Source organism: Anoplophora glabripennis, unplaced genomic scaffold (assembly GCF_000390285.2).
Source record: "Anoplophora glabripennis isolate ALB-LARVAE unplaced genomic scaffold, Agla_2.0 scaffold1611, whole genome shotgun sequence".
Lineage (NCBI taxonomy): Eukaryota > Metazoa > Arthropoda > Insecta > Coleoptera > Cerambycidae > Anoplophora > Anoplophora glabripennis.
The window spans coordinates 9,853-32,038 of record NW_019417685.1 but is presented as its reverse complement, the minus strand read 5'-3'; the positions used below and the strand labels follow the sequence as shown (position 1 = coordinate 32,038).

Sequence of the window (22,186 nt, the reverse complement as noted above, 5' to 3'; positions counted from 1 at the left end):
GGTTGGCTAGACCTAATTTAACAATATTTCACGTTTTCCAAAACGGAAGATATGGATATTGCGAAATAAAAAATTAAAATAAGGGTTGCCCACGATCTCAAAAAGACATATTTGAATAAAATAAATATTTTTTTGATAATCATGGATCATTGCTGTTTGTATCCATCAGTTGATTACGAAAAAAAAATTTTGCAAATATGCGTAACACCCTTTTCAAGATCAGGGTCAGCAACCTCTAATTTCATTTTTTATTTCACAAATTTCTTCGGAAATTTTTTCATTAAACTTTTCTTTGAGGACCTAGAAATCATTACCCTAAAAATGGTATAAATGTAATGCTTTATTATCAAAATACGACTACTTTTCTCCAGCCTACATTGATTTTTCAATNTTGACATAAAAATAATTTGGTGATTTTAAAATAACAAGCTGGAAACTGATACAAAAACAATATATTTTTCCGGAAATTATTTGCCATTGTAGTTTTGCTCTTTGTCACTCTTTAACTTTCTACTGTAATTTTACAGATTTTGCATATTTTAACAAGAAATTTATTTAGATTTTCTTGTAACTAAATTACAAATACATAGGTAGTTTTTAAATTAAACGGCACTCAAACGCCAGTTTAACAGTCCATTATAATTCTGAAAGCAACTAAAACGAAGTCAAAAAAGTTCAGAACACGATAGATTTTCGAAACGTCAACAACTTTTTGTGCGATACAAAGATATATGTTTTTGTGCTATGTTCTTTATTTTCTGCTTTTTTCAGTGTGGGATTTTTGTTTAGGTAAAATTATTTTCATAAAAATAACTCTTGACTGATCCGTTTATTTCACTATTTTTTAAAAATTTTTCACAGGTGGCAAAATACCCAAAAAATAAAGAAATAAGTGTAATATGTTTAAATTTTTTTCTACATAGATTCGTTTTCAACATACAGAACATTGAAGAAATTAAAATTAGGAAAATAACAGCGTTATAAATATTGTAAATCAAGTTCTAAATCAAAATTTTGCAAAAGTAAAAAATAAAAGGAAGAAGAATGCTTAGTTTTCCAGATACAGTGTTTTCAAGTTTGAAAGTATCGGTTTTTTATTACTAACAACAGATGATAATTAAGAAATATTTTTAGATGAGTAGGGTGTCTAAATCTGGTGTTAAAATGGACACATTTTAGGATGTCAAAATTTGTTACTTTAAAACTATTAAAGTTATAAATAGTAATGCAATGGTAATCTTCGTATTCATATTACCAAAAGGTTCAACTTCAAACTCATAAAGATTATTGAATATAACACTTCCTACAGAATTTTTACTCAAATTTCATTTCATACCTACGAACAGTACACGCCCTGTAATCATTCCGTAGGTTTGCACTAGATATTATAGCGGGTGTTCAAATTTCAGTTAACTTTTTAAACTTGCCGCCATTTATGTTTTTTATACTATAATGGTTTTGGTTTTTTGGCAACTGTTAAGTAGAAACATAGCGGTTAATATATATGGAGAGAAATATACGATTGAACAACGCGTCTTTATTATTAAAAATTATTTTAAAGATGGAAAAAAATTGTGCAACAAACAGCACCATTCGAAATATTGTGAATAAACTTAAAGAGACTGGTTCAATGGTTCAATTCAAGAGGCAAAGAAGTAGTCGTCACAAGAAAACATTGCAGGTGTCAATGATAGTGTTATTGCAGAACCAAACACATCAATTCGTCATCGTTCACAGCAATTCGGCATTAAACAAACCAGTTATTAAATATTCTGCATAAGGATCTGCACTTAAAGGCTTACAAAATAGAACTAACACAAGAACTATTGCCAATTGATCATAGATTACGTCGTATATTTGTTAATTTGGTTCTTGCAGTAAAAGAAGAAAATGATTTTTTTAATAAAATCATCTTTAATGATAAAGCTTATTCTGAAAACAAATAGAATTGTCATATCTGTGGTGAAGAAAACCCATGAGTGATATTGGAACAACCAATGCATCCACAAAAAGTAACTGTTTGATGTGGTTTTTTGTCTGGTAGAGTGGTTGGTCCATACTTCTTAAAAAAAGAAGCTATAAAGTTAGTTACTGTGAATCTAACGATGAATAACAACTTTTTATGATATAAATTGGAGCGTATTAATGTGCAGAATATATGGTTTCAACAGGACTGCAACATGTCATACAGTAAATGAAATAAAACGATCTTTTGAAACAGAAATTTGGTAATCGAATAATTTCTCGAAGAGATGTCAATTAGCCGTCAAGATAATGCGATCTATCACCATTAGACTTCTTTTTATACGGTTTTTTGAAAAGCAAAGTGAGTTTACGGAGTTACGGGGGGTACTCCTAACGAGAACTAATCCTCGTTAATATCGCAAACGATTGCGTTATCGCGAGATCACAATGACACAAACGCACATTGTATCGCGCCTGTTTGTAAAAGCCTTTAATGTGAAGTATGTAGGAAGCTTACCTTACTGGCAAATTTATCAAATTATTTTATCAGAATCTTATCGATGGTTACAAATGTCGATTATTTTTTACTCAAATATAGCACTAACAAAACGACAAACAAAAATGTCATAGCCGACATGGGTCCGGAACAAATCTGTTTCAGAGATATGGACAATTTTCTATTTTAGTGTCGCTAAATTGGATTACCAGATTTCGCACTCAATCGTCTTTGAAAAAAAAAGTACAAAACAAATACGTGTTTTGACTAAATTTGATAAACTGTCAATATATTCTATAGTACCTGATTATTTTATGTCTCCTTACATGTGATATTCGCGTTAGTTGATAATAATTATTCTACTGACATGTATTTCACGCACGGTCGTACGAATTGTAATGCTTCTCAAGCACGGTGTCGTTATGCCTAGGCATTTTCAAATCGTTTTAAACAGTGATAAAATATTTCAAGACTGCGTCGATGGTTGTTCGTTGTTACATTTACAAATGGAATGGAAATGCTCACCGACTCAGGTTAGTTTTCAGAAACATATATGTTAAAAAGAGTAGAAAAAGGCATGGGCGCCTGGAAATTTTCTTCAGAAATAAATACCCGTCTTCTAATGTGGAGAATCTTGCATAAGCAACGTTGCATCCTTACATTTCGCTGTGCAAGCTCTACCGTTTTAAATTATGCTACATTAAGAATGTTTTGTCGGAAGGTACTGACAAAATTGCTATAAAATTTAAACTTTAAGAACCATATTTTGTTAACTGATGAAGGCGATATCACAGTCACTAACAACCACAATAATTATATTCGAGTAGACGAAAACAGTACTGTTGAATCAGTAGAACAAAACCGATTTTGGTTTGGTATTTAGGGAGATCTTCTGATCGAACGAATATTTTTCCTAAATATTTATCCGGTGTAGTATACCTATTTTGACCTTTAGGAAATAATTTATTACTATTGTTAGAGGATTCACTCCTTTTAATAGACTGCACTTATGGTTGATGCTCATATACACTTTTAAATTGCGATTAGAAATTATTGCAAAAGCAAATGGAGGTCATGGGCCGCTTAGGTCACCTGCTCTTATCTGAAATCACTCAATTTTCCTCTTAAACGCCTTTATTTATGCAAGACATGTTAACGACTTTTACAATTATTTGTCAGTATCATGAAATTAGCAACATTACCTATTTTCTGGTAAAATAATTTATTACAAAATCTGATAAACCAATTTTTGTAACTTAAAGATGAAATCGGCTATACCTCTGAATCAACTGCTATACTGTAAATTATACATTGCTATAAATGAATAAAATGTCGACATTTTCTTTTAAAGCTCCGTGCAATTGAACCTATTACAAGATTCATACTTTATAAACCTGAACCATTTTCTGAAGAAGAAGGTCCCCACTGTCCTCGATAAACTATATTTTGGGCATCCTCTAGACTTCGATGCCATCCTCCTCCACCTCCATGACTATGACCAGAGTCACTCGATGTAGCATACACTATATGTTTTTCTTCACCACCTCCTCCACCACTTCCTTGCATTTTCTTGACAATCATGATTATCGACAAAATTAGAGATATTTTTGCAATCATTAGAGCCGACCCGGACATTAATGCCATTTTGCCCATCATCATATTTGCCATCATTGCACCCATACCGGCTATAGCCATCATAGCCATCGCACCGCCTTTACCACCTTTACCTCCTCCTCCCCCTCCACCACCACCTCCTTTTCGACCTAAAATAATTAAATGAAAGTTAAAAATTAAATTCATAACGACTAAAAATCAATATCTTTTATGGTTTTTCTAAACTTTTTGTAATACATACTAAGAAAATCAAATACTATGAAGGAATTATAGGTACAAAATGAAAAATCGATCAAGAAGTATTACAATAAAAGTTGTACAGGTTGTTACAAATTGATAGCTATAACATTACTAGCTTCAAGGCCTATAAACAAATACTTGGTCTATGTCATACCGTTTCAATGATCTTTGATGTCTTTTTTATTGACGTTGCAGCATCCATAAAAATACCAAATATCTCCGAAACTAAACATAATAACATTATGCGGTTTTCACCATTCATTCAGGGAAAATAAAAATATCCTACCAGTTGGTTACATAATAGTAAACAGGAAAACAGTCATTAGGGACATTAGTTTCGAGTTTTCTATCATTGATATACGTATATTTTTTAATATGCAAAATTTGTCACAGAGATGCAAAAGATTCCTTCCTTTCCATTTAATTAGTTCTTATCTTTTATAGTTTGCAAAATATTCCTGATTTTTCAATTCTTTTTACTACACAGCCTTCATAAATGAATCCAAGCCACGTGCCCAGTGACATTGTTTGGAACACTAAGGTTATTTTCTTCACGTTGGCAATTGAGTTTTGGTAAAAGTAAAAATTTAGCAACAAGATCAAGATTACATTAAAACACAACATTTTGTGTCACCGGCTAGTGATTGGTGTAATTTTTTCTCGAGATTTTATTCAACCAATGAGCAATCGTATTATCTCGAAAGGAAATGTAACCGTTTGTCATTGTTAATTGTAAACGAATCATTGATATTGGTTAAGTAAGATTTAGTCACATTTAGCAAGATATGCAAAATCGAATAAATAAGACCCCCGAAGGCATTTTCCTAAAATTATTGAAATAGTGTTGATAGGAATTTTAGGAAAGTTATTCGATCATGTACTTACGGTAGACATTTTGAACAATAAATTATTGTAGACTTTCTTAGTAGTGTTGTAAAACACTGCTCCGACAAAAAAATTATTTGCACCTTATAAATATTTAGGGAAATAGTAACACGACATTATGAAAAATTATAATTATCAGGTAACCTGTAAAAAGTAGACCCTAGACATGTTTTAATAAAAAAGAAAAATACATTTTGAGTATATGTCAAATTTAATTAACAATTGTTATATAACGTTACCCAAATCGACTTTAAATAAAATTTGTTAACGACCGGTTTCTTAATAAACTAAAAAGTCCTTTAAATATAAAGCTTTAAACAACTGCTACAACAAATATGTTACTACGGTAATTAACAAACTTTATTTTTAAGTCGATTAGAAAACCCGACGTAATAACCATAGTGGTATATTATTGTGACAATACTTTAAAACTTCTTTAAGTTTAACGGACTCTTTAGTTTATTATGAATCTGGTTGTAACGCGAATCATCCATCATCCAAAGCTTGGACCTCTAACATCCATAATTGCTATTTTATTAATTAAATAAATAATAATAAGTAGAATAGGTATTTTTATATTTAAACGGATAGTGAAAATTGTATCTTGTTAACAAATTACAATTATTTATTTTCAAGAATGTTTAAAAAAAAGTAGATCGAAGCGGTATCAGATAAGTCATGTAAGGGCTGACACTTGCCCACTAATGTTTACGTTTGTTAGGCATCAAGATCCAGAGGGCGTTGGAATTGACACCCTCAGATATAACAAATTATACATTTATCATTATTATTTCTTAAATAAAATATTTTCATTACGCTATTATAATAGCTTAAAAACAATTTGCCTCTTTTAAAGCTGACGCCGTTAACAGCGCTGCCCTCTGGCCGCGGATAGCCTAACCTCTCCTATAACTGTGGACAATGTCAACAATTAGGCGGACTCTATCCTGTATATCTAATGGCGGTATGACTTTAGACTAAAATGTACTTGTTTTTATCAAAATAGGTCTTAAATTCAATGAGGAATTCAAAAAGTATTTTTTTGAAAAAATTAGTTTAAATAATGCTCATAAGAAATTTGACTCCCTTTATAAAAATTAAAAATAATTTTAAAATGTGAAAAATTCTCGACAACCTCGTATAAAAAAAATATTTCATCACTAATAAGAAATCCCATTATTTTTACTCATATATTAACTTTAAGTTCAACTACAAAGCATATGCAAGTGCAAATAATTAATAATAATTGTATATATAGCAGCATATGCATCCTTTTCAAAGAACACCTTCTTTATAGTTGCATTCATCTACAGAATATAACAAAATTGAACAAACTTCTAATGTAGATATAATTCACTAGAATAATGAGGGTAAGCCGTATAATTTTTCCTTTTAAACTGCGTTGTTCAGGTGATAAATACTGCAGGTATTTCCAAAAAATTTTTTAATATTTTAAAAATTTTTCCCGAAGTGCTTTCAAAAACACTTGAAATATTGTATATCTACTGTTTATACCAGGCGCAATTCATATATGCAGTTGTTAGTGATAAATTATGTAGTCCAGTGGCGGAGGTTTAACGTTTTTCAGGAGAATGTGTCCGCCACTGTTTATAAAAATTTCAAGAAACTGTATTTTTATTATTTTCCTGTAATGTATTATGTTCTCAAGATATTCACGTTTTATAAGATAATATTACCATAATACAGAAGACAAAAATTATATATTTTTGTATCCAATACCTCAAAAACGAAACACGCCCTGTTTGTACCATCTGATTAAAAAATATATTTATTTCAGTTTCAAGAAAAACTATTTTTGTTATTTTCCCGTAATGTATTACGTTCTCAAGATATTCACTTTTTATGAGATAATGTGGTAATTATATGAAGAGAAAAATTATATATTTTTTATCCAATACCTTGAAAACGAAACACATTACGGGAAAATAACAATATTTTTATCTTCCTAATCAGATATACAGGGTGATTCAGAACTTATCCAAAAAAAATTGGGAATAGATGCGGCATGAGAAATGGAGTCAATGTCGTAAAAAAATTTTTTGTAAAATCCTTATAGTTTCTGAGAAAAAAATTATTGAAGTTATAGTACATTCAACGACTACATAGCTGGACAACTGTAGTCTCTAGCGTCATTTGCAATGCGCGTGGACAGCCACGTGGCCTCAGCGACTCCGAATACTGAAATCGTATTTTGCAATCGTCATTGCAACAGTATTTACCTGTTATCTGTTGTGTTTACAATATTTTTTTAGTAGTTAGTGTCAAAAATGGTTTGCGTGTATAGCAACTCGGAGTTGATGGATATCGTTTTAATTTATGGTGAAGCATTTGTGTTATGGTGAAGCAAGACAACATTTGTGTTAGTTCGTAGAAACTGAGTAAGACGGACCCAAATGTGTTTACACGTTGGTGGATTTTGAACAACTGTTGTAAAATCGAGTATGTCAAATGATTTTATTATTTAAAAACACAAATTAATTGTATTAATGAATAAAGGCAAAAGCAGTTGAATTTGCCGATATAAAATAGGTGCGATAAAATTCATTTACATATTTCTTTCCTTGCGAAAGTTTTTGTCCGTTTTTATCACACTGCCATACCGGTCGCATTGTGCGAGGTCAGGTTTTACAGTGGACCAGTTTCCAGTGCCGTGCAGAAGTGTATTTTTAAACCATTTTCGAACTGATCTTTTTAATTTTTTCTTTACAGAATTATATTTGTAAGGGTCCCCTGTACATCCAGAATTTTTTTTGAAAGTTGACAGAATTGGGAATTACAACAATTACAAACTGCAATACTATTTGTTTCCATTACAACATTTTTTATTTTTCCAATAATTGCTAGTTCACATATGGTAATCAAAACTAATTATAAAATAGTTAAATTTAGTCAAACTTATATATGCAATATGCAACTTTTTATTTATTTTTCTCCGACGATGACTTAGTAGGCTGAACCTAGTTGCAAAAATATGGTACTGGAAATAAAAAGGATTCTACTTTGACTCGTTTGCCTTGTAACCTCTTTAACACTCTGAAAACACATTCTAATCTTCAAATAATTTTCTATCCAATTTCTTTATTTGTGCGGTACCGCTAAAACATTGTTAACCTAAGTTAACTACTTTTTTAACGCGATTAATATTTGCTTCAGCTGTATTTACTTTTTTAGTTAACCAATTATTGAATATTGTCTTGAAAAGCTGTACGTAGTTTCTCTTGTCAAATATTATTATTAATTTACTCTAAAATGATGTGTTATATTTCAAGATCCCTTCCCTTGAACTAATGATTAAAATATACTATTAGAGTTTAGTAAGTCTTTTAAATATACAGGGTGTAACTTTGAATGGGAAACATATTGTAAAAACTTTCATATCAATCAGATTATTATTTTTTATTATTTGTTTGTTTTTAAAAACAGCAAAGATAATTATTTCAAATCATAAATTAATTTTATTTACAATTAGTAACGTATCTACATACCAAAATTGGTTAATACTTAATAAACCATGGAATTTTTAAAAAATATTTTTCGTTCATATTAACACAAAAAAAATGATAACGTCGTCGCCATATTAAAGTAATATGTTTTAACTAAATTATTTTACAATAGTTTCACAACAGTTGATAAAAAAATATTTACAATTAGTAACGTATCTTCGTACCAATATTAGTTAATATTTAATAAATAATGTAAAAAAATTTTTTTTTAGAAATCGTAGAATGTTTTTCGTCGCTTCGACTGTGATGAAAAATATGGTGACTTTAAAATAACACGTCGCTAAGTTATACAAAAGCAATGTGTTTCACCAAATTATTTCTTCTTTGTCACTTCCCACAATGTAGGTTGATTTACAAACAACTGGCAACGTTGATAGTATACTGATACTTACGCAAATTCCGGGTGCACCGGTTTACGCCGATCAGTGGTGGCGTACTTATACAAGGGTGTATTTTAAAAAACTAATTATAACTAGAATATTTATTTGATTAAATAAATAATAATTTCAGATTGGCCAAAAAATTGACCCCACATAAAGTTACACCCTGTACTGTATCAAATTCTGCAAAGCAAGCAGTAAACGCTCTTGAAATTTATTTATTTATTCATTTTTCAATGAGAAACGGAACACTTATAAATACATCTTTGTATGAATTTTTTTGCTCATTTTTACCCGTAAATTTACACTCTCAATGGACTTCCAGATACATTTCGGAAAACATCTATTAAAATAATATTCAATTAAACATCCTAAATTAAATATAAAATATATGTATACATTAATATTCTGTAATCGTAAAAAAACTATTTAGCCTTACCTTCAAAGGCATCTGACAGATTTAATTTCACTGTCCGTGACTTGAAAAATTGTTCTATTTTGTTTAAAATAATATCGCTAAGTCTGGAACTTCTTTCACTTGCTTCTCGAGGCAAAACTTCATTTTCAGTTGAATTAATAAAGAAATCCGGGTTTCTCTGTATTTCTAAGAAACCAATGTGCATTGGATTATCATTCATTATAGTTTCATTCAAAATTTCTAATGCTTTTTCCTTCATACATACTACTGAGTGCTTATGTTTAAGACATCCTCGAAAAACTACGACGGATTTTAAAATATCGGAAACATTTTGAGCCGATACAGCATTGTACGAAATAATTAGTAACAGCACTAAACTTGCAGTGTTATAACACATCTTAAAGTTACAGTTTCGCCACCGCAGATTGACTAAAGAGCACTATGAGAAGAAGTATTTTATATCATGGAAAAGTACAGCAGACCGTGGCATTTTAACTACTTGTACTGTAAAAAATCTACTCACGAATTTTTCCAAAGCGTATAACTATAATCAACACCTTAATGATTTTTATGCTTTTGTAATAACACACTACATAAAAAGGTTAATGTGATACCCACTTCATGGTCTCTTTAACAAAAACTCATAAGATAAAACACTTTATGTAGTTCAAGACGCCGCCTCCCCTCCCTGAAAAGGGTTATCAGGTTAAACACATTCCCAAAGAAAATTATAAGGAATATCCAAATAACAGTATTCAATAATAGTTCCTCTTTAGGCAGCAGAACATCAATATACAACATTTTTAGGACACGTCTTACATACGTCAAATTGTCTAATAGGGCAGAATTCAACTGTCGATAATATGTTCTTTTATTTGCCTGGACAATAGCACAAAATTAAATATTCATTATATTATTCTCTTCAATAGTGCAAAATAAATTGATTTGTTAATAACGATTCAAACAAAAATTAACAACACAATTCAATATTTATACAATATCTTTGTATACAAGGTGTTTAACATAACTAGCATAAGAACCGACACAGAGCAGGGGCACGTAAGGAACCCAAAATATGGTGATTTACAGCAATTTAACTTTAGATACTAAACTGCACCTGCTAACGGGTTAATAAATTGGGGGTTATCCCTTATCAACCCTTTAAAATGCTTCAATTGAACTCTACTTACTATCGATTGGTACCTACATTATTGGTACATTCACACCGTTTAGCAAATTTGGTTTTAAGTTTAAGTTTAAGTATAACTGAGATATTGATTTTTTTTCGAAATTTGAAACCCCGCTTTCAAGGCCTATAACTTCTCAAGGGTGCAGCTTCGTAAGTATTGTTAAATCACCATTTTGAGTTCTCCTACAAGCGCCTACTCTGTGTCGGTTCTTATGCGAAACACCCTATATATTATACGGAGAATCAAAAAAATGGTACAACAAACTGTAAGGACTGGCCAATACTTCTCAAAATAAATAATATCATTTATGCATTAAAAGGCAATTATAGCCCCCCTTAAACATATCTTATTGTTTCACCAGATCTCTTAACAAAGTGTTGTTTAAATGAAAATATTCAAACCTGTGTTGATTCTTAGATAAAAATATGTAACGTTAAAATAAAATTCATATGTATGTATATCATTGGAAGAGTTAGTCGTAACTTTCGTTTATTTTAAACTTTTTCGAATCTCTGCCTAAAGCTTTTTACTCTTTGTTAAGGTATTAAGCTAATTCAAACAAATCCTATCAAATGAAGTCAAACAACATTCTTCAATACCAGAAATCTAGATATGAAAGAGACATCAAACCTCACAGACAAGATTGCTAACCGCTGGTACTGCGGGAAACAACTACTCTATGGGCAACATACCCCAACTATTATTGGATTACCTACACCACACTAGCACTCACTAAAGAGTTAGTAAAAAATAATTATTTAAAATAAAATGAAATGTTTAAATAGGTAATTAATAAAAAAAATACATGCCTGATATGTTTACATTTTTACAGTTACTTAAATTACTTAAACATATTATGTTAGGGAGGTCATGCAAAATGATAATAATAAGAAGCTGTCATCTTATTTAAAGGTAGATTATTTAGGTAGGTTATTTAAAGATTCGGTAATAACGTGATTGGACGAAGCACTCAAGAACCAGGATAACGTTGGCCACCCAGATCACCCGACATGAACCCTATTGAATTCTTTGTTCGGAGACATCTCAAGATATTTGTTTACAAGGTTCACATTGAATCTGAGGAGCACTTACGTTCTTCTATGATTCAAGTTGGTATGTCTCACTTATACATGACGCGCGCACAGGTTTAAGGGAAAAAAGTGTTTCGTAACAGTCCGTTACTACTTATTGATAGCCAGCCAGTTCATTTATTTGTGCCGCACGTGCAGGTCCTATCTGTTTTGTGTATCATTGTGCCTTGTGTTGTGTAGTGTATTTATGCATAAGAAAAGAATTTCCACGAATTCCGAGATAAATCACGCATTATATTAATTATCCATTTCAGAAGATGAGAAGGTATTTCATAAATTTTTTTCTGTTAACCGCCCTTGACTTGATAATACTAGCTCGTATACGATGGTACACGCAGAGCAGAGTTTTTAGACTAATTGAAATGCAAATTCCATCTTAAGTGGGTTGTCTATAGCTGGTCATATTGTAGTTGTTTCTAATTATTTTGACCGCGAACATTTGTTTGCAGAATATACGGTCATTTTAACCGTCTTAGTAGGGCGTAGCCGCTTTGTTTTTTTGCCCGTATTCCATGTGACATGTAGAGAGTGGTTTTCACTCCGCTTAAAAAGAAAGTCTAGCTAGCCATATCGTAGTTAATTGTTTTAACTACCTTGCCCGCAAACTTTTTTGTTTGCCAAATATTTGGGGCAGTACGGTCGTTTTGACCGTCTTAATAGGGCGTAGCCGCTTGGTTTTTTGCCCGCATTTCATGTGACATGTCGTGAGTAGTTTTCACTCCCTTGAGTGGAACGTCTATATCGTAGTTGTTTTAACTACTTTCACAGTCCACAGTCCATGGAACATCTAGAAAATGGTTTTTTTCACTCTTATAAAATTGAAAGAACCACGGACAATTTGTTTGCAGAATATTTTGGGGCACTATGCGATTACTTTAATTCGACTAAATAGGGTCTAGTCCATAGAATAGTGGTCCGTGGGTCTAGTATTGATTTTTTCTGCATTTCATGAAACATGTAAAGTGTGGTTTTCACAATTTTTACATGGAAAGTCTATCTATCTATCTCTAAGCATTTAGTAGTTATTTTAACCATGTCATCCATAACTTGTTTTAGACATTTGTGTGTAATTGTACTGCTATTTTTACCCTCTGCATACCATGGTATACCTACACACAAGTGGATTTTTCGTTCTAAAGGCTTCTTATTATAATTTTGCCTTGCTTACATAGCAAAATTTAAATAATCTGCTTAAAGCTACATTTTTTTTAAGAAGCAATGATTGTACTGTGTTCCTAAAAAATAATTGTACTTATGTACAAATATAATGCAATTTTTTTTGAGATAGATCGGAGTTATGTTAACCCCTTCTTACTCTTACGTGGTCTTACTCAAAATAGTGAGTTAGTATATACTAATACTCACCACTCCCTTTTAATTCAAACAGAAATTTACATCTTTTTACATATGAGAGTGAATTAGGTGCTCAACAAATTAATGCCGTATTTAGTATGAGTTCCTGGAGATAGTTACGTCATATTAAACAGTATAAAGGCGAGTAATAAAATTAAGAAAGTATACCAAAAAACAAAGGGGGAGGGGCAAAAAATTGTGAGCAGTATGGATAAGAAGAGCGATGTGAAAAAGAGTTTACTGGTAAAAGGAGCCTTTGATGTAGATAAAATAAAATTATTGAAAATAGAGTATACATGAAATCTAAAAATGAGTGCATTGTTTTGTCACTCAGTAGGTACTATTTAAGTATAAACAAAAAGACCGATCAAGTTTTAGTTTTTACACCTACTGTTTCATTTATGATAGTGTATGAAAAGATAGCAATTGAGGAGAGGACAAAATTGAGTGATAATAACGGAACTTTCAATGAAGTATTAGGAAGCAATTACGTAACGAAACCTTAAATGAAGTATTAGGTTAGAAGAAGAGTAACATGAGAGTATGAATAAAAATGTTAATATTAACCAGAGTTACAACTTATACTCCGCGGTAGAAATTATAGAGAGTGACTCATCGCTAGCTTTTGGACTAGTAAGGGGGACGAAGCGTGCCGGGAACGAAAATCCATTGACGTATCTGCGTAAAAGGCAACAAAATATAGAAAATATTGAAAAAAGATAATAAAACATAACATCTAATATTTTTTTACGGTTTGCTATAACCGGTACTTTGATCCATTTTAATTATTACAGCATTTTAAAACGTCCCAGTTGTGTTTTTTAATTTATAAATTTATTATAGCCATGGAATTAGACCCCTCGTCTACGCTTATGCTATGACGTTTCTCAGGATGGATAAATCAAGTACGTTTACACCCACTAAAAAAGCATTTCCCTGTTCCCTAACGAGTGCAAAAGACAGAGATGGAATATAGATCGACGTTCAGTGTAACTCAGTCTATAGACGATTATACAGGGTGTCTCATAATTAGCTGCCAACCCTGAACAGGCCGATTCTATGATCAAAACTAAGTAAAAAAGTTCATATGAACATGGGTCCGGAAATGCTTCCTAAGGGCACAGGCACCCATTGAAGAGGGAGGAATGGAAATCATTTTTTTTGCAATATCTCTTAATCGCGTTGTGATAAATGAATGAAATTTGGTATACACAGCTAAATTTTGATGAGCAATTTGATGGACTAATCCATTTATTTCCACAAGGTCCATTGGGGTGGGTACGGGGGGGCCCTTGGTACTTTGCGTGTGTAACTTTTTCATCTTTGACTTTTTAACAAATTGGACAGCAAATTCCGTTTTCCCGAACTGTTTTACGTTAAAAAGGTACTCTTGTTTCAAATCGTTATCTTTAACGGTTTCTGAGAAAATCGCTCTTGAATTAATCCCACTTTGGTCAATTTCATAGTAATTTAAACAAAAAAAAATATTTTGTTTCAATTTAATCTAGTTTTAATAAAAAAATAATAATAAAAAATTAAATTAAATAAAAATTAATCCTTTAAATGGAAAAGAGAGGAAAGGAAAATTATTATTATTATTTTTTGTTTAAATTACTATGAAATTGACCAAAGTGGGATTAATTCAAGAGCGATTTTCTCAGAAACCGTTAAAGATAACGATTTGAAACAAGAGTACCTTTTTAACGTAAAACAGTTCGGGAAAACGGAATTTGCTGTCCAATTTGTTAAAAAGTCAAAGATGAAAAAGTTACACACGCAAAGTACCAAGGGCCCCCCCGTACCCACCCCAATGGACCTTGTGGAAATAAATGGATTAGTCCATCAAATTGCTCATCAAAATTTAGCTGTGTATACCAAATTTCATTCATTTATCACAACGCGATTGAGAGATATTGCAAAAAAATGATGTCCATTCCTCCCTCTTCAATGGGTCCCTGTGCCCTTAGGAAGCATTTCCGAACCCATGTTCATATGAACTTTTTTACTTAGTTTTGATCATAGAATCGGCCTGTTTAGGTTTGGCAGCCAGCTAATTATGAGACACCTGTAGATTCTATCGATGTGCGTAGCGAGCGGCACAAAGATAAATAATATTAAACCGTATAAAAATCATTTTATATTTTATACGCATTATGGTAATAGTGTTTTTATATTATGTCTGAATCACTCTCTATAATTTCGACCGCGGAGTATAAGAACCGTACGAGGGTTATAAAAGTTAAAAATATATATACTGTAAGGAACATTTGACCTATTTTCACTCAATTTCACTCAATAATGTATCAATTTCTGTCCACTCGATTGAGTGAAATTTTCCTCTATTAGTATGAGGTTAGTTGTATTTACAACTAACATTTTATGAGTGAAACTATCGGTTCAAATATTATCAAAAATGTGTTGTCAAGGTGGCTAGTAGTGACTGAAAATGTGCTCAATAATTTCACTTAATGGATTTCACTCAGACCGATTTATTTACAGTGTATATCTAGGTATATGCCTGTACATATAAATATATAATTCACCAAGTATGGAATTTTGTTGATTGTGGCCAAACAAATCAAAGTTTGCATCTGTTAAGATGAACTACATGTCATTATAATCCTATCTAAAAACTACATCAACGACAGACAAATTCACAAGGATGTTAAGGAATTTTAAAATATAAGTTCAGACATTTAGTTGCTTTCTTTGGCTGAAAATTAATGTCTTAATCTAATTTGCCATGGACATATTAAACCAATTAGTAAAATGAATATAGCAAAAACTGGCAAAACTGCATCTTACTTGGAAGAGGTATTCAATTAGTAACCCATATACCAATGCCATTCAGAGACAAAGTTGTAAAAAAAGGCTTCCTTTAAGAATGTTTATTCAACATACTGTAACTTTATAGTTATGTTCTTATGGGCTATGAATCAAAGAAAAATTTGGCTTTCACAAATCAAAGCAACAATTAATATCACACTTATATAACAAGTATACATCAAATATCACGAAATAGATAACTACATTTATATGTGTCTTATAGCTATTATGTCAGTGGACTATACATTGACTTGAATTTGAATTAAAGTCCAAAGTAAAAATTTCGGTCATAATAGTTGTTTGACTGATGTTTCTGAAACAAAATATCAAGACGAAATTCAAAACGTTTCAAATAGCTACAGTTATTTTATTGACCAATGGTACTTTATCTAAATTACCTTGAAAATGTAAACTTATTGCTTCCCTTTTTCTGTAATAATATTTATATAGAAAGGGGTTAAATGTTGCACCCTCTTTATGCCATGAGTACCTGAGCATGCGCAGTCACCATCATTAAGAAAAAAGCGATGCTGCAATCTGCTTCCTTCAGGTCTTGTGACGCATTGTGCATGCTGTTAGTAGCAAAGTTTAGTAGGGCTAACGTTAGTACAGACTAATGGCTATAATCTTTCTGATGTCGTGAGGTGATAAAAATTCTATCCTCAGGGATTTGTGATTTATCACCATTAAGCATTCATAGTATCAAAGAATGTATCCTCGTGTCTGTATAATCTGTACTTTACGCCAGTCTTCAGTCAAAACCTAAAAAGTTACAAGTACCTCCACATTACCAAATTGTCAAAGGAGCGACGATTTCTAATGTTCCATAAACCAAACAAAAAAAAGAATGTATACATATGTAAATATATTTATTTTTCTTTATGAATTGCTTTGGTTTACTTCTCCCATTTGGAGACCACAATAAAGCATCGATATCACCAAAATTTTCGGTCGATATAGAAATAGAAAAAAAAAGGACATTATATTTGCTACCAAATATAAATATAGGATTGGTGTATTTACATAAAAGAATTTAAAACATTATTATACTTTGTTTGAAAAGTGAGACTCTTATTCCGAACTTAATAATTACTAAAAGTATCCTATAAATTAAGGTTATTGCTAAAACCTATAGCAAGTATTCCGTGACTTGAAATCGTAACCTGGTTCTACTTCTTTTATGAAAAATATATTTTTTGAAAATGCTACCATTTGTAAAAAGATATAAAACCTAAATTAATTTCACTTCTTACTTTTGCGTAAGCAGATGGAGTAATGGAGTATAAACAATTTGGAAAATATAACAGTTTCAAATCAAAATGATAACTGAAAGTGAAATTTCAGAAAGATCTTTTGTCGAACTCTATAGTAAAAAACTGTATTTTTCTAATATTTTCTTTATTATAAAATGGACCGGAATTGTGCATTATTACAACATTGTTCTTCGAAACGAAAATGTTGGCCTAGGCATAACAAAATATGTGTATATACAGGTATAATACCTGTATATATGTATATAATATATGATATATAGTATAGTCTATATGATATATAGAATGTGGTATATGGTGTATGGTATATGGTATTTGATATGTAATATATAATATATAATGTATGATACATAATAAGTGATATATGGTCAATAATAAAGGAAAACTGAAAAAAAATAAAATGTTTGTTTTAAAAACTAATTTAGATCAAATATGAAAACAGTAAGCAGAAGAAGCCACTAATTCTTCCGATTGTCATAATTTGATCAAATATAAGTACGTCTTATTTTACTTGAGAAACTTTTATCATAAAACTATAAAATAGTGCATAATTTAGAAACTTTTTTGACTGCACTTAATCGCGCAAATTGTTTACTTTAAACATCTACCTACTTGAAACATAGAAGAACGGAGATGCGAAAAATAATTGTAAGATTCGATCGACTTACCTGTAAGGAAGATCAATCTCGATTATTTGAGCANAATTGTAAGATTCGATCGACTTACCTGTAAGGAAGATCAATCTCAATTATTTGAGCATCGCAGTTCTTCTATGATGGGGCCCACCCGCCACTCTTTTTTTTACCCACAGCGCGATTGGTTCGGTCACAAAATGAACTGGCTGGCTATCAATAAGTAGTAACGGACTGTTACGAAACACTTTTTTCCTTTAAACCTATGCGCGCGTCATGTATAAGTGAGACCTACCAACTTGAATCATAGAAGAACTACGATGCTCAAATAATTGAGATTGATCTTCCTTACAGGTAAGTCGATCGAATCTTACAATTATAGCTGGTTGTGATGTGATAACAGCTACTCCTGAAATTTTTGCACGTGTTCGAGCTGCAATTTCAAGAAGATCTGCGAAGCATGTATTTTGGTTGCAGGTAGCCATTCCCAACATTTGTTATAATAAATCATAGAAAAGTAATTTCATTGTTAATTAATTATTTTGTTATTATTTTAATTAATGTATCGTAAAAATGCACTTGATCGTATAAATCAATTTTGTTGTTAATCGGTATGGAATATAAAAAAGTGGAAAGAAACAAAAAGTGAAGATAATACAATGACGCATATGATGACCTATATTATTTCTAATATTATACAGGGTGACTTTTTTTGGCAAATAATGATCGATGTTACCCACCCCTCCGCCACTGGAAAGTATCTAAAGCTAATAATTTTGTGTTTCATACCTACTGTCATACTAAATATGCACACCGAATTTGAATAAATTATTTGAAGCGGTTTAGAAATTTAAAATTAAAAACTGATTTTTGACACGTTGTAGCTGGGCAATGGCTGTCCTAAGACACCACACATTTATAGTATAACAAAAAACCCTTATTTTTTACTTATACTTTATAAACACCCTGTATGTATTTATGAAAGACCCTTCCTAAAGTTCGGAGAACATTAAATAAACGTAATTTTGTTTAAAATCTTTAAACTCAAGTGTTTTCCTAACAGCTAAAAATTAATAAATGTATGTGTAAAACTTAAATTATTTACTTACTATCGATTTTTTTATTAGAAAAATCTATATAATATTATTACAGTATTGGTGATATAAAAATATGTTCTGAGAGTATTATTATTCAATAGTCTGCATTTACACCCATGAACGACATACGTTGATGAACCTTAACCACCATTCAGAATGAAACAAATTATTGTCAATTTTTCACATTGATCCTAGCCAAAGTACTTCCGTCCTACCACCCACGAATAGGTTCTAAAATGATATAACCCCTATGAGCGTATTTAATTTACAATAGTCCAGTGGCGGCTCGCCAGATGACGCAAGTGACGCACCGGTTCACCTAAAATTTTCGTTTGGTTGTGCATGCAATTTAAAATAATTTTTTCTTCATATCTCGGTCGAAAGTACGTACTTTCGTCCCTAATAGCAGGGACGAAAGTTTAACATTTACTCTCTGTGAGAAATACACACGCGCCCTCTATAACGGCGGGAGGAAAGAATGCGTATTTATACTCGTAACTAGGGACTATTTATTATGTCGCTATAACAAATTGTTAACCGCTGCCATTACTGTTGCTACCTCTAAAAGTCAATTCAATAACCCAGCAAAAATGAACAATACGTTGTCATCTGATGAATCCATAGACGAAGAAGATGTTATACGAAATTTCGATGCAGAAGCGCGATTGATAATAAGTACAAATGCTTATCAACATTTAAAGTTAAAAAAAAGTAAAATTAATAACGTACTTTCAACCGGCTATGAAGAAAAATCTTAACACTACACGGGCCAAAAGTTGAAATCTCAGTCCTGCTCGTCATAATGCCCTCGGCTTCGCCTCTGGCATCATGACGCGCAAGGCCGAAAATTCAACTTTCGACCCTTGTGGTGTAATATACTTACTATTAATTTTGTATAAATTTTATAATTTAGGTATAATTCTACAGGGTGAGTCAAAAAGCATGGGTCAACACTAAACTGGAGATATTAGACACCAAAATATTATGTTTGAGCTTATCATGCCTTATACGAATATCACTGGTTTACGAAATATGAGGTGTTCATATTCAATTGGTAGTATTGGGTTTTTTGGTGTGAGAATTACGAATTTGGAGCTTATTTTGACGTTGCTCCTAGAGGGCGCTAATTTCGCCGTATTATTTAAGTAAATCAAAACATATTTTTTTATTTGTTGAGCTATGCTTAAAAAAAATCTAAAAGAACGTTCAATTCTACATGAAAAATGTACTCTTGTTTAGGTCACCTAACTTTATCGGTTACTGAGTTATTTGCATTTAAAAACAAGTAAACAACAGTGGCGCGTACAGAGGTAAAATGTAGTACATATGTGGAATTTAAAAAAACAAACTGTATTTATAATAAATTACATTTAAAGTAAATAGTTTATGAGAATAAAGGAATTTTTGTAGCACCCTTGCCAGACGTGAACTGATCCCTTCATCCCTTCATAATGCATAAAGAAATTATTCAATTTCTAAACCCCTTAAAACAGTATTGCACTGGATCCCTTGACAAGCAATGATTTATTACTTTGCATCGAATATGATCCTACTACGGAGTGGATGACAAGATTTAATCTAGCATAATATGACAACTAAGATCAAGAGATAGAAATGAAATAGTAATTACAAGTCAGATATTCACCAATATTCAGTCGCGAAAAAAGTGTAGATGAGTGATAGATAGTTTGACCACTATCTTTCTCTCTCGTGCATGCATGTCATTGGCTAACACAACTCCCTGGTGATATTAAAATAAAATTAAGAGAAAGAGAGCGAGAACCCACACTGTCCCGCTTTCTCTCTACAGCGTCTACACTTTTTAACACGTGGTACTTCCTCCATGTTGAATGCTCTAAGATGAACGATGAATAACCTCTGAAATATGTATTTTGAATTTTGACATATTTTTCAGTTTTTTCATCACTAAAATCTTCACACGTCTGGAATGTTATGTTTTTAATTTAATAACTGATACTTTATTTAGTGGACAGTATTAAAATTTGATTTAATGTTATTTTCATAACTGCCTGTTTGTTTTATAGGTTAAATATGTCTGTGAGATTTAAAAGTTGTCTTGTGCCTAAATGTAAAAATAACTCTTTAAATTCAGTAAAAATATTTATTCATGCACCTAGCAATAAGAACTCTTGTGCAGAATGGTTTAATATATGTGGAAGAAAGATCCCAAAAAACACAACAGGATATTACTGCTGTGAAGATCATTTTAATGTAGGATATTTTGATAACTTTTTTCTTTATTATCATTTTAATATTGTGTATTTTAGATGCATGAAGACTGTGAAAATTGGAGTGCTTATAAATTATTCAGATCCAAGATAAAAATGAAAAAGTGTACAGTCCCTCATAAAAATTTAACTGAATGTCGAGTGCCAAAAGATTATTCACAACTAAGTAATTCAGAAAAGAAAAGGAAAATGGAAAATATAGCAGAATATGAAGCCAAACGAAACAAAATATATTTCAACTCCTCCAATTTGTCAAACAAAAATATGTTTACCACATCATATGAAAGGAAGTCGAGTAATTCTGTATTTGCTGTCTCAGTGCAAAAAATAACTGACAAAAAAATTCAAGTTTGTCCGGTAGTAACCACGAAAGCAGTACAGACAGAACCAGTGCAGTTTGTAAAAGATGACATTGCTAAAACGGTAGAGTTAAATGTAACATCTCCATCAAAAACACATTCATCGTCTTTCAGAAATGGCTCTACATCAAACTTCACAGAGTCAGTGACAATCTTTATATCGCAGGTTTCAATCTGCTCGGAAAGGGATAGGTTGAGTACAGTGGATTGAAATCTAGGAAATATATGTATTTATATTTCCCAATCTAATCCAATGGGAACCTTGATTGGACAGAAATTTTAATGTTCATTTCTAAAATTTCAATCCACTGTACTCGATCCAATCCCTTTTATAGCAGATTAAAAGCTGAGAGATAAGCAGTGAGTATCTGAATGGAAAGTACCGTCAAAAACTATACTATACAAGAGATTACATGTGGTATGTCAATGCCATTCAACGATATTAAGTTTGCCTAAAGACAAAGTATTTTCTTATAAAAGTTTATTGCATTTATTACCTTATTGTATAAGTTTAAGTAACAAATCGCCTTGTTTTGATGTGTGTGTTCTTAGTTTCCATGGTGTCAACATTATAGAAAATATGATTTCCTAGAAAA

The 22,186-nt window shown here is 31.5% G+C and overlaps 2 protein-coding genes across 2 annotated transcripts; one reads left to right on the top strand and one right to left on the bottom strand.

The window, feature by feature from the left end:
* Positions 1–3,847: 3,847 nt before the first annotated feature.
* On the bottom strand, positions 3,848–9,919 carry LOC108915986. The gene is made up of 2 exons (XM_018722158.1): positions 9,544–9,919; positions 3,848–4,224 (listed from the first exon to the last, which is right to left on the bottom strand). The coding sequence occupies exons 1-2, from the start codon at positions 9,917–9,919 to the stop codon at positions 3,848–3,850; spliced, it is 753 nt and encodes a 250-aa protein (XP_018577674.1).
* Positions 9,920–20,885: 10,966 nt separating this feature from the next.
* LOC108915988 lies at positions 20,886–22,186 on the top strand. Its single transcript, XM_018722160.1, has 2 exons — positions 20,886–21,214; positions 21,271–22,186. Exons 1-2 carry the CDS (start codon positions 21,035–21,037, stop codon positions 21,799–21,801), a joined length of 711 nt encoding a protein of 236 aa, XP_018577676.1. The 5' UTR covers positions 20,886–21,034; the 3' UTR covers positions 21,802–22,186.

Bases quoted from the DNA above. Each gene is read 5' to 3' on its own strand.
- LOC108915986 (XM_018722158.1), bottom strand. From the start codon at position 9,919: ATGTGTTATAACACTGCAAGTTTAGTGCTGTTACTAATTATTTCGTAC. The intron at 4,225-9,543 runs GTAAGGCTAAAT...TAATTATTTTAG, and splicing joins TCTGTCAGATGCCTTTGAAG to GTCGAAAAGGAGGTGGTGGT.
- LOC108915988 (XM_018722160.1), top strand. From the start codon at position 21,035: ATGTCTGTGAGATTTAAAAGTTGTCTTGTGCCTAAATGTAAAAATAAC. The intron at 21,215-21,270 runs GTAGGATATTTT...TGTGTATTTTAG, and splicing joins GCTGTGAAGATCATTTTAAT to ATGCATGAAGACTGTGAAAA.